This window comes from Hypanus sabinus, chromosome 25 (genome assembly GCF_030144855.1).
Source record: "Hypanus sabinus isolate sHypSab1 chromosome 25, sHypSab1.hap1, whole genome shotgun sequence".
In the NCBI taxonomy this organism is placed as follows: Eukaryota; Metazoa; Chordata; class Chondrichthyes; order Myliobatiformes; family Dasyatidae; genus Hypanus; species Hypanus sabinus.
In genome coordinates this window covers 7,864,592-7,881,387 of record NC_082730.1, presented here as the reverse complement: position 1 = coordinate 7,881,387, position 16,796 = coordinate 7,864,592, and the positions used below count along the sequence as shown (strand labels likewise).

Here is a 16,796-nt window from a genome sequence, read left to right as displayed (position 1 = left end):
GGGCAAAAAGGCATCTCTGAACACACAACACATCAAACCTTGAATTGGATGGGCTACAGCAGCAGAAGACCATGAACATACACACAGTGGCCACTTTATTATGGTATAGGAGGTACGCAATATAGTAGCTACTGATAGGGCATATTCTGGAGTAATGGTATATAGCAATGGTATATAGTAATGGTATACAGCAAAAATTAATTTGTTCAGTCCTGAAGGTGGATTGTAGAGTGAATTTAAAATGCAGCACTGAACAATGTGTGTCCTCGAGCTGCATTTTGGGGTCAAATGCAAACAAAGAAACACTCCATTTGATCGTAGAAGTCTGCACACAGTGGTGTTAGGAAGTTTGTGAACCCTGTGGAATTTTTTCTATTTCTGCATAAATCTGACCCAAATATAATCAGATCTTCCATGTGTCCTAAAATTAGTTTAAAAAAAAACACAATTAAATAAATAACACAAAAACGTTAAATTTGTTCATTTACATTGAGAAAAATGATCCAATATTACATGCATTTGTTGGAAAACGTATGTGCACTTTTCAGTAACTGGTGTGACCCCCTTGTACAGCAATAACTTCAACCAAACGTTTCCAGTAACTGTTGATCAGTCCTGCACATCAGCTTGGAGGAATTTCAGGACATTGCTTCTTACTAAACTGCTTCAATTCTGCGATGTTGGTGGGCTTTCTTGCATGAACTGCTTGCTTCAGGTCCTTCTATAGGATTAAGGTCAGGACCTTGACTTGGCCATTTGAAAAATGAATTTTCATTTTCTAAAACCACTCTGTTGTTGATTTACTCTTGTCATTAAGATCATTGTCTTGTTACATTGTCCAACTTCTATTAAGCTTCAGGTGACAGACCCCTACCCTGGCATTCTCCTGTAAAATGTCTTGATACATTATTCCCCCAGTGATTGCAAGCTGTGCAGGCCCCGAGGCTGCTTCCACCATGCTTCACAGTGGGATGAGGTTTTGGTGTTGGTGTGTAGTGTCCTTTCTCCGCCAAACATTGCAATGTGCATTTCTGCCAAGAAGTTCAACTTTTGCTTCATCTGTCCACAGAATATTGTCCCAGACTGTTGTAGAACATCCAGGTGGTCTTTTGCAAACTTGACAAGCGCAGTTATGTTCTTTTTGGAGAGCAGTGGTGTCCTTACGTGAACGCCGTTCTTGTTCAGTGTTTCGCTTATATTGGACACTTTCAGCAGGTTCTAGAGATTTCTGCAGGTCTTTTGCTGTTACCCTTGGGTTCTTTTTCACCTGCTTCAGCCTCGCACATGGTGCTCTTTGTGTGATCTTTGCAGGATGCTCACTCCTAGGGAGAGTAGCAGCAGTACTGAGTTTCCTCCATTTGTAGACAATTTCTCTTACTGTGGACTGGTGAACACTCGAGTCTTTAGAAATGCTCTGGTAGCTTTTTCCAGCTTTATGCATCTCTACAATTAACATAGAACACAGAACAATACAGCATTGTACAGGCCCTTTGGCCCACAATGTTGTGCTGACCCTTAAACCCTGCCTCCCATATAACCCTCCACCTTAAATTCCTCCATATACCTGTCTAGTAGTCTCTTAAACTTCACTAGTGTATCTGCCTCCACCACTGACCCTGGCAGTACATTCCACGCACCAACCACTCTCTGAGTAAAAAACCCTCCTCTAATATCCCCCTTGAACTTTCCACCCTTTACCTTAAAGCCACGTCCTCTTGTACTTAGCAGTGATGCCCTGGGGAAGAGGCACTGGCTGTCCACTCTATCTATTCTTCTTAGTAGCTTGTATACCTCTATCATGTCTCCTCTCATCCTCCTTCTCTCCAGAGAGTAAAGTCCTAGCTCTCTTAATTTCCAATCATAATGCACACTCTCTAAACCAGGCAGCATCCTGGTGAATCTCCACTGTACCCTTTCCAATGCTTCCACATCCTTCCTATAGTGAGGCGACCAGAACTGGACACAGTACTCCAAGAATGGCCTAACCAAAGTTTTATCGAGCTGCATCATTACCCTGCGACTCTTAAACTCTATCCCTCGAGTTCTTCTAGGGTCCCTTGAAAGTCGTTTTGATTGAGGCATGATGCCCGTAAACAGATCTTCCGAGAAGGGCAAGGTCTGTCAGTAACCTGGCTTTGTGTGTCTTTTTTATATAGCAGGGCACCTCTATAATCCACATCTCAAAATCCTATCTCATTGATGGAACACCTGACTCCAAATAGCTTTTGTAGAAGGCATTCCCCCAGAGGTTCACATACGTTTTCCAACAAATACATGTAATATTGGATAATTTTCTCAAAAAAGAAATGAACAAGTATAATGTTTTTTGGTGTTATTTACTTAATTGGGTTCTCTTTATCTAGTTTTTAAGTCTTATGCGAAGATCTGAGCACATTGTAGGTCATATTCGTGCGGAAATAGAGAAAACTCTACAGGGTTTGTCAACTTTCTAGCACCGTATACATGAATGCACCCCAGAGTCGGCAGGAATTAACATTCATTTTGGATGTCTGTAAGAAGGAGGTGTGCGAAACCTATATGTAATTCAAAGGGAGCATTGTAGATACATGTAACTGTAGAATTGTCCTGCTGTTACCTTTGATCTTTAGCATACAAAAATATCATGTAATACTAGATCAGGCAGGCCTCTTCTTTCAAGAGTGTCTTGACTAAGATACCTGCTGCTTGTTCTGCTGAATAAAGACTTCTGTATCTACCAGCTTCAGTGTCTCTCAGTCATACCAGCCACTGAATGTATTTCTGCGAGATGGAGGAGTAAGTATTGAGTAGGACCCCAATAAAGTGGAAATACTGTAAATACTCAGCAGGTCAGGCAGCATCTGTGGTCAGAGAGACTCAGAATTAACTTTTTGTGTGAAGACACTCCTTCAGAGGTTGGAGAAGATGGAGATAAGGTCTGGTATACAGAGAAAACATTGAAATACATTCAATGCGGAGAGGAAACAAGCCCTAGGCATTATATCTTACTTAGGGTAATGTTTTGCAGCTCCACTAGCTGGGGTTCAATTCCCACCACTGTGTATAAGGATTTTCCCCATAACCTCTGGGGTTTCCTCCAGCTGCTCTGGTTTCCCCCCATATTCCAAAGGTGTATGGGGTGGGGTAAGTGAGTTGTGGGTACGTTATGATGGCACTGAAAGCTTGGCGACAGATGTGGCTACATTCCACGTGTGGTTGGCACTCTAGTGAAACGCTTGGTGGTGTCAGTGATCGGGTTCGGTTGCCGTTATTGTATGTTCCCTTGTGAGCTTGTGGGCTTCTTCCCGATTCTCCTTTCCCCTTCCCCATTCCAAAGACGTACGGGTTAGGGTCAGTACGTTGTAGGCGTGCCGCATTGGCCTTGGAAGCATGGTGACTCTTGCGGGCTGCCCCCAGCACATCCTCGAACTGTGTTGGTTGTTGACAGGGGCGTCACAATTCCCCGGTGTTTTGATGTACGTCTGCCAAACAAAACTAGCCTTTTACGTAGAGGACAATACTTCCCTGTATGCAGTGAGGTAGCTGCCCGAGTGGCTGTAATGGAAATTGAAGTCACCAATTCTTGAATCTGACTCACTAGAGTGACTCAGCAGGCCAGGCAGCATCTATGGGAAAGAGTAAGCAGTCGATGTTTTTGGCTGAGACCTTCATCTGGACTGGGAGGGGAGGGCTGTTATGCCTGAATTAAAAGAAGGGAGGAAAGAGTCCTGAAGAAGGGTCTCGGCCCGAAAACATAGGGAGAGAGTGCAGAGGAGATTTACTATGATGTTGCCTGGATTGGGGAGCATGCCTTATGAGAATAGGTTGAGTGAACTTGGCCTTGGAGAATGAGAGGTGACCTGATAGAGGTGTACAAGATGATGAGGGCCATTGATCGTGTGGATAGTCAAAGGCTTTTTCCCAGGGCTGAAATAGCTAACAAGTGGGGCTGTATTTTTAAGGTGCTTGGAAGTAGGTACAGAGGGGATGTCGGGTAAGTTTTTCACACAGAGAGTGGCGGGTGCGTGGAATGTACTGCCGGCGGTGGCGGTGGAGTCTTTTAAGAGACTTTTAGATAGGTACATGGAGCTTAGAAAAATAGAGGCTGTACACTAGGGGAATTCTAGGCAGATTCTAGAGTAGGTTACATGGTTGGCACAGCATTATGGGCTGAAGGGCCTGTAATGTGCTTGTATGCTCTATGTTCTGTACATTTTCCCCATCGATGCTGTGTGCTCTGCTGAGTTCCTCCAGCGTTTGGTGTGTGCTGCTCTGGATTTCCGGCCTCTGCCAGTTTTTCTCTTGCCAGGGTGAGTAGCAGAACCTGAGGGGAATGGATTGAACAAATGGAAAGGGGACCTGGTAGGACTCAGGGGGGGGGCAGCATCTGAAATCAGGGGGTGCATGTCAATGTGCCAGGATGAGACACTAAACTGGGACAGACAGGTTTGAAGAGCCAATGTCGATCCCATCCTTCTCAATGAGATGAAAGCATCGTCAAAGTTTGAGGAGTTTACACAATAGCATTGTGGTCTGGTCCCTCAGTCGAGATTATTACTGCATCTTATTTTACTAGAAAGCCACAGGAACTGTGGAGATCGTTCAGTATCAGATTTGATATCACTGGCATATGTCGTGAAATTTGTCACTATGCGGTAGCAGTACATTGCAGTAATTCGTTCTGATCGGTGTTGTATGACGTGGCCGATCATGATCTTTCTGTGACTGCGATTGTTCCTGCCCAGATTTTCTACAGAAGTGGTTTTCCATTGCCTTCTTCTGGGCAGTGTCTTTACAAGACGGGTGAGACCAGCCGTTATAATACTCTTCAGAGATTGTCAGCCTGGCGTCAGTGGTCGCATAACCAGGACTTGAAGCCATAATGGCTTCGCGTGACCCTGATCAGGGGTTCTAAGCAGGTGCTACCCCTTGCCCCAGGGTGACCCGCAGGCTAGCGGAGGGAAGGAGTGTCTTACACCTCCTTTGGTAGAGGTGAGATGTACCTTTGCCCCACCAGCCTGACATTGCAGTGCATAATAAAAACTGTAAGTTAAAATAAGAAGTACATATAAATATTTAAAAAGTTAAATGAAATAAATAGTAAAAAGAGAAAAGAAAGTAGTGAGGTAGTGTTCGTGGATTCATTGTCCATTCACAAATCAGATGGTAGAAGCTGTTCCTGAATCATTGAGTGTATGACTCAGGCTCCTGTGCCTTCTCCCTGATGGTGACAGTGGGAAGAGAGGGAATGTCTTGGGATGGGCATCCTTTTTGACGCATCGCTTCCTGAAGATGTCCTGGATGCTTGGGGAGACGAGAGCTGACTGGGGTCACAACTCTCGGCAGCTTTTCTCAGTCCTGTGTGGTGCCGCCCCCCCCATTCCAGGTGGTGATGCAGCCAGTCAGAATGCTCCCCACGGTACATCTGTAGAAATTTGTAAGTGCCTTTGGTGACATACCAAATCTCCTCAAACTCCTAATGAGTCGTACTCCCTGTAACTGCATCCAGGAATCGGCAGCAAGCATGGACCCATTCTTGTGACAACAAAACCTTTGTGGTACAATGTATATTTTTAATTTGATTCCCACTGTAGTCAGACTCTTGGACAGATCCACTTGTATGATGTAATGGACTCTTCAAATTCATTCAACCCTGTTACATGTATGTCACCAAATGAAACAATCTTTCTTCAGAGACTAAGGTGCACAACACAGTGCATATAACTCAAACATAACACATAAAATAATATTACCAAATAAGTTGCATTTCCAGCCCAAGTTAAAAAGGAAATGGTGTAACTCTCCTCTCCTATCAGGCTTGTCTTCTCCAGCCCTTGACCTTTCCCACCCACCTGGATTCACCTATCACCTTCCAGCTGGTCTTCTCCCCTTTTTATTCTGGAACCTTCCCCCTTCCTTCTCAGTCCTGAGGACGTGTCTTGGCCTGAAAGGTTGACTGTTCTTTTCCATAGATGCAGCCTGATCTGTTGACACCCTCCAGCATGTTGTGTGTGTTGCTTTGGATTTTCAGCACCTGCAAACTTTCTCCAGTTTATCTTGCAATGCTACTATCACTTCACGTTGGTGGTGACACACGAGCTGTTTGTTATAATCTTGCACTTTATCATTTACCTGCACCACATTCTCTCAGTAACTCTTACACTTTCTTCAGCATTGTTATGGTGTCGCTTAGTTCATTGCACTCTATTTGATCGTTATGAACAGTATGCAAGACAATTAGTCAATAATAAACCAGTTCCAATACCGACTGTCCCTAGTGAGGCCAGCATTTATTGTTCATCCTTAACTAACCGTGAGAGGTCCGGGAACACTTTATTAGGTACTTCCTCCACTGAGTAAAGCAGCCACTGAGTGTATCTTCATGGTCCTCTAAGGTAGGGGCGTGTTCGGCACAACTTTGTGGGCCAAAGGGCCTGTGTTGTGCTGTAGGTTTTCTATGTTTCTATGTCTTCTGCTGCTGTAGCCCATCCACTCCACGATTCGACTTGTTCTGCATTCAGAGATGCTCTTCTGCGCATCACAGCTGTACCGTGTGGTTACTGTCCCCTTCCTGTCACTTTGAACCGGTTTGTCCATTCTCCTCTGACCTCTCTCATTAACAAGGTGCTTTTGCCCACAGAGCAACTCACTGGATGCTTTTTTGTTTTTCGCACCATTCTGTGTAAGGTCTAGAGCAGGGGTTCCCAACCTGGGGTCCAGAGACCCCTTGCTTAATGGTATTGGTCCGTGGCATAAAAAAGGTTGGGAACCACTGCTCGACAGACTGTTGTGCGTGAAAATCCCAGGAGATCAGCAGTTTCTGAGATACTCAAACCACCCTGTCTGGCACCAACAATCATTCCATGGCCAAAGTCACTTCGATCACATTTCTTCCCCGTTCTGATGTTTGGTCTGAAAAACAACTGAACCTCCTGACCGTGTCTGCATGCTTTTATGCACTGAGGTGCTGCCACGTGATTGGCTGGTCAGATACTTGCATTAGCGAGCAGATGGATGGGTGTACCTAATAAAGTGGCCACTGAGTGCGTCTCCAAATTCGAAAAGCTCACTGGTGTCATGCCCTCTCCCTTCTAGTTCTTATCTGGTTAAAGTAGGTTGTGTTCGAAACACTCAGTAAATCAGGCAGGATCTTCGGAGTCAGCGAGTCGGAAGTGAGCTAACCTTTTATCTCAATGACCTCTCATCAGTGCGGGGGGGGGCGGGGGCTGTTTTTCTCCCCTTCTGCAGGTGCTGCTGTACCTGCTAAACTTTCCCAGCAGCCCCACCTTTTAGTTAAAGGCCCCAGCGTCTGCAGGGTTTTTTCCTTGGGTTTGCAGGGGTCTCAGGGTTTGAGTGGTGAAACTTTGGAAATGACTGCTGTGCACAGTGTAACCGGCACGCCAACCTGCCGTAGAGCGTGCTCAGCCGATGGACTAATTTTCAGACGGGCGGACTGCAAACACACGCAAGCAGACACAAATCAGAAGAGGAGGAGGCGAGTGACACAATTTTGAAGTTGCTAGTTTGTTGTTTGGGAACTTGGCTTGGGTTCAGATGCAACCCAAATGGCCCCTTATCAAGATCAGGCAGAGTGCCATTCAGACGGAATCAACACCTTAGTGGTTTGGGTGTTAAACCTCGACCACTGTCTTGCCTCCTTTGCTAAGCACCATGAGCTGGCTGTCGCTTCAGACTGCTGCCACTGCAGAGGCTGCTTTGGCTGTGAAGTCTTCGCTCTCCATTCGTACTCCAAGTTCAAAGTGATGTTATTGTCGTCACTGTGTACAACCCTGCGATTCACTTTCTCGCGGGCATTCACAGTAGAACAGAGTAGTGCAGTCGAATCAATAAATAACGGCATGTAAAAACAAAGTCTGATAAACAACCAATGTGTAAAAGAAGACAAACTGTGCACATGCAGAAATAAAAAATACTAAGAGCATGAGCTGCAGAGTCCAGAGGTTGTGGAATCGGTTCTGCATTGAGGTGAGTGAAGTTGTCCACTCCGGCTCAGGAGCCTGATGGTTGAAGGGTAATAACTGTTCCTGAACCTGGTGGTGTGGGTCCTGAGGCTCCGCTATTTCCTGACTGACGGCAGCAGTGACAAAAGAGCATGTCCTAGCTGGTGGAGATCCTTGCTGATGGAAACATGAGGAAATCTGCAGATGCTGGATGCTCAAGCAACACACACAAAACGCTGGTGGAACGCAGCGGGCCAGGCAGCATCTATAGGAAGAAGCACTGTCGATGTTTCGGGCCGAGACCCTTCGTCAGGATGGAAGCTGCTTTTTGTGATAGTGCCCCTTGTAGATGTGCTCAGTGGTGGGGAAGGCGATGGACTGTGTGTGTCTACCACTTTTTGTAAGCTTTTTCGTTCCTGGGCATTGGTGTTTCCATACCAGGCTGTGATGTAACCAGCCAGGATGCTCTCCACTGTGCCTGGGACAAGTGCCAACTTCCCTGTGGTAGTATCGCGTCACGTGTAAGAACGTGAATGGACGGAGCTATGAGCATGCGCAGAACTGACAGAACGGTCTAGAAGCATAGCAGTGTAAAACGTCGTTGCTGTTTGCTGTTGTAAATAAAAGTTCTAGTTATGTTCTTCCAGAATGTTTCTTTATGAGTAACCCACGGTACTTTGCAGTGCTGTGAATTAAGACACTTTGTCCACTGTGGCTCTGTAAAACAGACACACATGAAATTCCATTCTTTTCACAACCTGGAACTTCTGTCAGCTGAATGGTGCTTCTGTGGTTTGGCCAAGTGAGCTGTTCTAACGTGAGTTCCTGCGTGTTGAAATTTCTGCATGTGTTGACTAACATGAAATCTAAAATAAAAACAGGAAGCTTGAAATGTGAAGTACTCCAGGATCTCTGCAGAGTGTGTGTGTAGGTCATCCTCAACTGCTCACCCACCTTCATTGTAGCAGGATCACAGAATGGTTACAGCAGGGAAGGATACCATTTGGCCCATTAAGCCTGTACTGTCTCTGTATAATCCTAACAGATAGCCACATGTACCGATGTGGTGAAAGCCTTTTAAAAAGAAAAACAATTTCAGAGAAATATATTGCATAATTTCTTCAAAGCTTGGATAAATAGTGCGGTATAATAGATTCAGCTTTGTTAATTTATCACGCGTAGATTGAGCATACAGTGAAATGCTTCATTAACACCCAATACCAGGCTAGAAATTGTAACCAGTGTTCTTGGAACTAAGATTACAATTGGGGATGTAAGAGCATAGACACTCAAAAAGTATTCAGAGGAGTGAGATTATTCAGAGCCTTTTAGAATTGATCCTAAAGGACACAGGTAGCCAGTGTAATGATGCCAGTACCAGTGAAATGTGCTCAGTCCTTCTTTTTGGGTTAAGATTCTTGCACCTTGAGCAAGCTGCATCCGATTTGTATCTGTCTTAGGCAGTCATGAAAAGGTTGGATTACTGTAGTCTAATTGGCTGACAACGGATTGTTCAATTTTTCTGCATATTGAGATGTTATAAGAAGTCAAACTCTTTCAATGTTCCTTAACTGCAAGTGCGCAGTTTGAATCGTATGGCTAATATGTGATTTGAAGTTTAGCTCAGAGTCAATAGTAATGCTTCATCGGCCTGACTTGCTCAAAATGCAATTCCCCTTCCTCCCACCCACTCATTCACACACACAGACAGGCCTCAACTCCAGGACAGGCCTCCTCCGGAACTCCAGCCTTCAGTCGGCTCAGAGACTTGCAGATGTCAGGCTTCCAATGTAAGGACGATCAGCCAGCCGGTCGCTCTCTCTTCCCAGAGCCCTGCACCGCTTTACATTCATTACATTCAGATATTTACACGGCACACTGTTGAACACGACATTGGAATCTGCATCTGCTCTTCAAGTTGGTTGTAAATTTCACATGTTTGAAGTCAGGAGTACATTTATTATCTAAGTGTGTATGCAGTATACAACCTAGAGATTTGTCATCACAAATCATAGAAACACCATAGAACCCCCCCCCCCCAACCTCCTAACAAAGACCATCAGACACACAAGGTGTGTGTGGGGGAGAAAACAAATTGTGTAAATAATGAACACAGGACATTAGCCGCAGAGTCCCAGGAGTGAGCCCGCAGCCTGGGAGCTGCTAAGGCGAGTGAAGCCGTTTTAGGAGCCCGACGTGTCAGTTCAATGCTGCGCAGATGGCAGGGCATCTCCCGCACCCGTTGGCGTGGCGGTGTCACTCTGCCGTGCTCATGATCGGGTTTCCCATTCCCTCTGGTGTCTGTAAGGGGTCTGAATGCTTCCCCCCACCCTGCGACCTCGTGGCTTTCCTCTATGTGCTCCGGTTTACTTCCACGTTCCAAAGACGTAACGGTTAAGGTCCGTGAGTTGTGGGCATGATATGTTGGCTTCAGGAACGTGGTGATGTTTGCAGGCTGCTGCCAGCCATGTTGGTCATTGATACAGTGCAACACATTTCACTGTATATGTCCCAGATAAAGCTAATCGGTATTCCGTGTCCAAACCAGTGAGTGTGTAGTAAATCATCTCACCTTCCGTATGTTGCTGTCGGTCAGTAGAATTGGTCTAATCCAGCGGTTCCCATCCTTCTTTATGCCATGGACCCCTACCATTAACCGTGGGCTCCATAGACCTCAGGCTGGGAAACCCTGGTCTAATGGGCCAAATGGCCGAATTCTTCTCCTGTATCATGGTCTAATGTAGTGGTCACCAACCTTTTTAAGCCCAAGATCCCCTACCTCGGCCTTAGTCAAAGGCGAGATCGACCCCAGATCGATTAGTTACATGCATGCGCACCGGGGCAGGCAAGGCCGGAAGTAAAACCCCACAACCCGGAAGTAGAAACAATGTATACCCAGCGGTACCCACCCTTTTTTGCACTGCGGACCGGTTTAATATTGACAATATTCTTGCGGACCGGCTGACAGGGGGTGGGGGGGGGGGAATGTTAAACATAAATGGAACAAACTGATACTCGAAGCAGGTTCCTTATGTCCAGATTATTCCACAGTTTAGTTTTCACGTCTCTCAGCATTTAGCTTCTGTCCCGCGCTGTTCACGTTTTTTCTGCTGAAAAAGCTCAGTGGGTTTGTCTTTAAGTGCGGGGTGCTTGGACTCAAGGTACCGAAGCAGTTTTGAGGGCTTCATTGGCTCATTAGACAGTCTCCGGGCCCGGACTCCAGCCTCCCGCCCGCCAGATGCCTTGGCCAGGTGCCACTGGTTGTGGGTGGTGTGAGCGGACACGGTCAGGGCCAGAGGTCCCCGTACCGGAGCCGCGGCGGTTCCAGTCCGGAGCGAGCGGCCAACCGAGCGGGGAGTGCGACAGGTCGCCTGCCCGCCCTCCCCCCCACCCCCCGTAGGATCTATCCGCCAACAAAAGTTTGCTTCAGTAGATCACAGCGAGGTAGCTGCTCTGATACTTACGGAACCCTGAGCCCGAATTAGGTCGTCTGCGAATATTTTAGTACCAAAGTGGCCGGAGAGTCTGTGCTCACGGTCCTCTGCTTCTGTAGCCCGTCCACTTCAAGGTTCAACATGTTGTGCGTTCAGAGATGCTCTTCTGCACACCACTGTTGTAACACGTGGTTATTTGAGTTACTGTCGCCTTCCTGTCAGCTCGAACCTGTCTGGCCATTCTCCTCTCTCATTAACGAAGTGTTTTTGCCGATAGAACTACTGCTGACTGCGTGTTTTTTTTTGTTTATCGTACCATTCTCTGTAAACTCTAGAGAATGTTTTGCATAAAAATCCCAGGAGACCGTACTCAAACCACCAACAGATACTCTAGCACCAACAATCATTCCACAGTCAAGCTCACTTAGATCACACTTCTTCTCCCGTTCTGATGTTGGGTCTGAGCAACAACTGAACCTCTTGACCATGTCTACATGCTTTTATACACTGAGTTGCTGCCTCATGATTGGCTGATTAGATGTTTGCATTAACGAGCAGGTGTACAGACGTTCCTAATAAAGTGGACACTGATTTTATCGCTGCTCTATCCCCGTTCAGCTTACTTTTTTCCATTATGAATTTCCCCAACACCGCCTCCCTTGTGCCTGCAGGGTGCTGCCATTCTGTGCCCCGGTGTGGAGACCTTCTTCCGAATTTAACACTACCTCCTCCTCCTCTCTCTTCAGATGCTGCAGGACTGTTCGAAGGCCCGGCGGGAGATGGATCTCCACTGGCGAGCGTCCGGCTGCAATCACATAGTCCGCATTGTGGATGTCTACGAGAACTTGTACCAGGGGAGGAAGTGCCTTCTTATCGTCATGGAATGGTGAGTCCCTGCACGGTGATGCGTCGTACCACCCCTCTGGCACCTTGTGAAGGGGGGCAAAGTCACACGGCCTCGCTGGCTCATCTTGTCCGTGCTGGCCGAGATGTCCATCTACACTAGTCCCATCTGAGTGGGCGAGTGTTTCGGAGACAATAGGAAGGATGTGGAAGCTTTAGGGATAATGCAGTGAAGATTTACTGGGATGCTGCCTGGATTAGAGAGCAGATCCTATGAGGAAGTGAGGGCTTTTCTCTTTGGAGTGAAGGCGGGTGAGATGTGAGTTGGTATGACGTGTGCAAGTTGATAGCAGGCATAATTAGAGTGGACAGCCAGCCGCTTTCTCCCAGGGTGGAAATGGTGATAATGAGGAAGCATTAAGTGTTTAATATCTGAGGGGGGCTTCTTCTGCTGGAAATGTGAAACGAGCTTTCAGCGGAAGTGACGGACTTGGGTTTGATTTCAGCGTGAGACATTTGGGTAAATACATGGATGGAAGGGTATAGAGGGCTATGGTCTGGGTGCAGGTTGGTGGTATAGTTCAGCACGGTCTAGATGGGCTGAAGAGCCTGCTTCTGTGCTGTAGTGTTGTAAGTCTCTGTGACTGCAATGTGCCCAGACAGATGAGTTATTCTTCAGATTTGTGTTGGGCGTCGTTAGAACTCACAGACAGAAATGTCATTGTGGGGGATTCCAGTCTGCCCTGAAAACACTACTTTCCGTAGAGGAGTCTTTGAATCCTTTACCTTCTTACCACTGTACGTCTCCTTCTCTTGCCTGTGACGCTGCTGGGTGTTTAGGGCAGTAATGAAGGTCTTTCCTGTCTGGTGACGTTCACGGCTTCCTTCATGGTGTTAGCAGCTTCCTCTCCGTTTACTGTCAGTCATGCAAGTCCCGGCTGGAGACTCAGGAATACCATTGCCACAGATATTGAAGGATTCTTCAGTATTGTTTTCGTAACAGTGTTGCTTGACCAGTTAGGGTCGTTAGCTCTGAGCTGAACCTGAAGGACCAGTGGACCTCTCTTAGTCTGACCTCTACCCTTTGACTAGTTTGTGGCATGTGATGCTATCAAGAGTTAAGGCCTAAAGCCCTGACTGTAGCCAACTGGGCTCTCCGGGTCATTGAGGCACGCAAGCCTCCAAACTGAACGACAAGGTTGTAGTCCTCTCATGAGAGAGAGAGAGAGAGAGAGAGATTGAAACTCTGAAACCTTTCAGCCACAATGCTACAACAATGGCAGGTCCACCACAGCAGCCCTGGATTCCCTTACTTGGAGACCTTCCATTTGTCCTAGCAACACACCTACAAAATACTTGAGGAACTCAGCAGGCTAGACATCATTATGGAAAAGAGTACAGTCGACGTTTCGGGCCGAGACCCTTCAGCGGGACCGGAGTGAAAAAAGATGAGGAGTCAGATAAGAAGGTAGGGGGAGGGGAGAAAGAGACACAAGGTGATAGGTGAAACTGGAAGGGGGAGGGATGAAGTAAAGAGCAGGGAGGTTGATTGGTGAGAGATGCAGGGCTGCAGAAGGGGCAGTTTGATACGAGAGGTCAGAAGGCCATCTGGCCCGTTGAACCTGCTCCGGCATTCAGTAAGATCATGGCTGCTCCGGCCATGGACTCTTGTCCAGCTACCTGACTTTTCCCCAAAACCCTTAATTCCCTCACTATGCAAAAATCTATCCAACCTTGTCTTAAGTATATTTTCTGATGTAGTCTCCATTACTTCATTGGGCAGAGAATTCCAGAGATTCGCCACCTTCTGGGAAAAGCAGGTCCTCCTCATCTCTGTCCTCAGTCTGCTCCCCTGAATTTTGAGGCTATGTCCCCTAGTTCTAGTCTCACCTATCAGTGAAAACAACTTTCCTGCCTCTATCCTACCTTCTTATCTGCCTCTAACTTATCTACCCCTTTCAAAATTCTGTATGTTTCTATAAGATCCCCTCTCATTCTTCTGAACTCCAGCGACTATAGTCCCAGGCGACTCAATCTCTCCTCATAGGTTAACCCCTTCATCCCTGGAATCAACCTGGTGAACCTCCTCTGCACTGCCTCCAAAGCCAGTGTATCCTTCCTGAAGTATGGAGACCAGAACTGCACACAGTACTCCAGGTGCAGCCTCACCAATACCCTGCAACATAGCCTCTCTGCTCTTAAATTCAATCCCTCTAGCAATGAAGGCCAACATCGCAATTGCGTTCTTGATAGCCTGCTGCACCTGCAAGCCAACCTTTGTGAGCAGCACCAGAGGGAGGTGATGGGCAGGTAAGGAGATAGGGTCCTCATCTGTCTACCACCCTCTCCACAACAAAACCTGCCTGTTTTCTCACCCTCTGCCGAGGAAAGTCTTTGCCTCGAAGCATAAACCTGCTGAGTGTTCTCATTTAGTGACATTATCTCATCTCTGAAAGTTGGATTTACTCACTGGCCATCAAGCACCATCTCCGTCGTACTCTGAGCATCGAATACTGGTTCTTCAGAACGTCTTGGATTACTCCATTGACCTGCCTGGCCTACCAGCTGGCATGATGAAATGCCAAGTGCATCACTTTGGAAGGCAGAATTCGGGGTGGTGGTGTCATTTTTAGCAGTGTGGAGGGACAGAGGGTTATTGGGGTCCCCGTCCATAGAACCCGCAAAAAAGACGCTAAGAAGGTTGCTAAGAAGACGTATGATGTGTTGCAAACACGAGAAATTCTGCAGACACTGGAAATCCAGAGCAACATACGCAAAATGCTGGAGGAACTCAGCAGGCCAGGCAGCATCTCAGGAAAAGAGTAAACAGTTGATGTTATGGGCTGAGACCTTTCATTGGGACCCTTTATTAGTCGGGGGAATTGAGTTTAAAACCCCCGAGGTAATGTTGCACCTCTATAAAACTCAGGTCAGAGCGCACTTGGAATATTGTTGATTTCTGGTTGCCTCGTTATAAGAAGGATGTGGAAGCCTTTGAGAGGGTGAAGAGGAGATTAACCAGGTGCTACCTGGATTAGAGAGCATGGCTCATGAGGAAAGATCGAGTGAGTTAGGACTTTTCCCTCTGGAGCAAAGGAGGATGAGAGGTGACTTGTTGCCGTTGCACAGGACGATAAAATGGCACAGATCAAGTGGACAACCAGAGACTTTCTCAGGGCAGAAATGGCTAATTCAAGGGGGTATTGTATAGAGATGTAGATTGGGTAAAAGCACAAAGTCCTTTTCCTGGGACTGGGGAATCGAGAACTGGGGCACAAGTTTAAGATGAGAGGGGAGAGATTTAATAGGAACCCGAGGGGCAACTTTTTCACGCAGAGGATGTTCCGTATATGGAATGAGCAGCCAGGAGAAGTCTTTGAGGCTGATACATTAACAACATTTAAAAGGCACTTGGACAGCGGCTGGGAAAGATTCAGAGGGATATCGTCAAGTGCAGACAATGCAAGCAGTTTAGGTCAGAATCTTGGATGACATTTATAAGTTGGGCAGAAGGGCCAGTTTCGTGAACTTTGAAATATATGTACTTTGATAATAAATTTACTTAGAAACTTTGAACTAGCATTATGAAGAGGACTAGGTTGTGATACTGAGGTTTTGTAAGGTATTGGTCAGACTGAACTTGGAATATTGGGAGCAGTTTTGGGCCCCTCATCTCAGAAAGGATGTGCTGCATTGGAGAGGGTCTAGAGACGGCTCATGACACTAACAGTGGAAATGACAGGAGTGTTTGAAGCTCTGGGCCTGTACTCACGGGAGTTAGAAGAATAAGGGGGGATCTTATTGGAACTTATTGAATACAGATTTCCCCTCTATCTGAAAGCAGAGCGTTCCTGTGAAGCCTTTCGTAAGCCGAAATGGCGTAAAGCGAAGAAGCAATTACCATTAACTTATATGTGAAAATTTTTTGAGCGTACCCAGACCCAAAAATTAACCTACTAAATCATACCAAATAGCACATAAAACCTAAAGTAACACAAACATATAGTAAAAGCAGGAATGATACGATAAATACACAGCCTATAAAAAGTAGAAATAATGTATGTACAGTGTAGTTTCACTTACTGGAAGGTTGAGAGGTGGTGATAATGGTGTGTTAGGCTGAGGAACAGGAAGTATTTTCTTGTCAACGCCTTTAAGTGCCGTCAGATTTTCTGAATGGTACACTAGGAAAGGCCCAAGGACACCATCGCCAGTGGCATTAATAATAGGCATTAGGGTAAACCTGTCCTTCGATGCCTTGTGGCCTCAGCCTGCTTTCCTTCAATCGAAATAAATGTCTTGCTCAGCAATTTTTTTCCAATAAATTGCAGTGTCATCACAGTTGAACACTTGCTTAAATGAATAACCACCTTCTGTAATTACTTTCTTCAGTTCTGCGGGGAACTTTTCGGCAGCTTCAGTATCAGCCGAAGCACCCTCTCCAGTAACCTCTAACCTATGAAACTGCCCTCTCCTCAAAGCCTAATCAAACCATGACTACCTTTAAATTCCACTCTCGCAACACTTCCATCTCCATCGTCTAGTACTTTCTGTTTCAGCTTATTAAAAAGACTGACTG

At 46.4% G+C, this 16,796-nt stretch overlaps 1 protein-coding gene across 2 annotated transcripts in view; it reads left to right on the top strand.

The window, feature by feature from the left end:
- Positions 1-16,796, top strand: part of LOC132380972 (MAP kinase-activated protein kinase 2) — a 196,335-nt gene that overhangs the window by 108,977 nt on the left and 70,562 nt on the right. For both annotated transcript variants that reach the window (XM_059950012.1, XM_059950011.1), the window contains exon 2: positions 12,121-12,260. In XM_059950012.1, the coding sequence (XP_059805995.1) occupies positions 12,121-12,260 (140 nt within the window). The remainder of the gene's footprint in view (positions 1-12,120; positions 12,261-16,796) is intronic.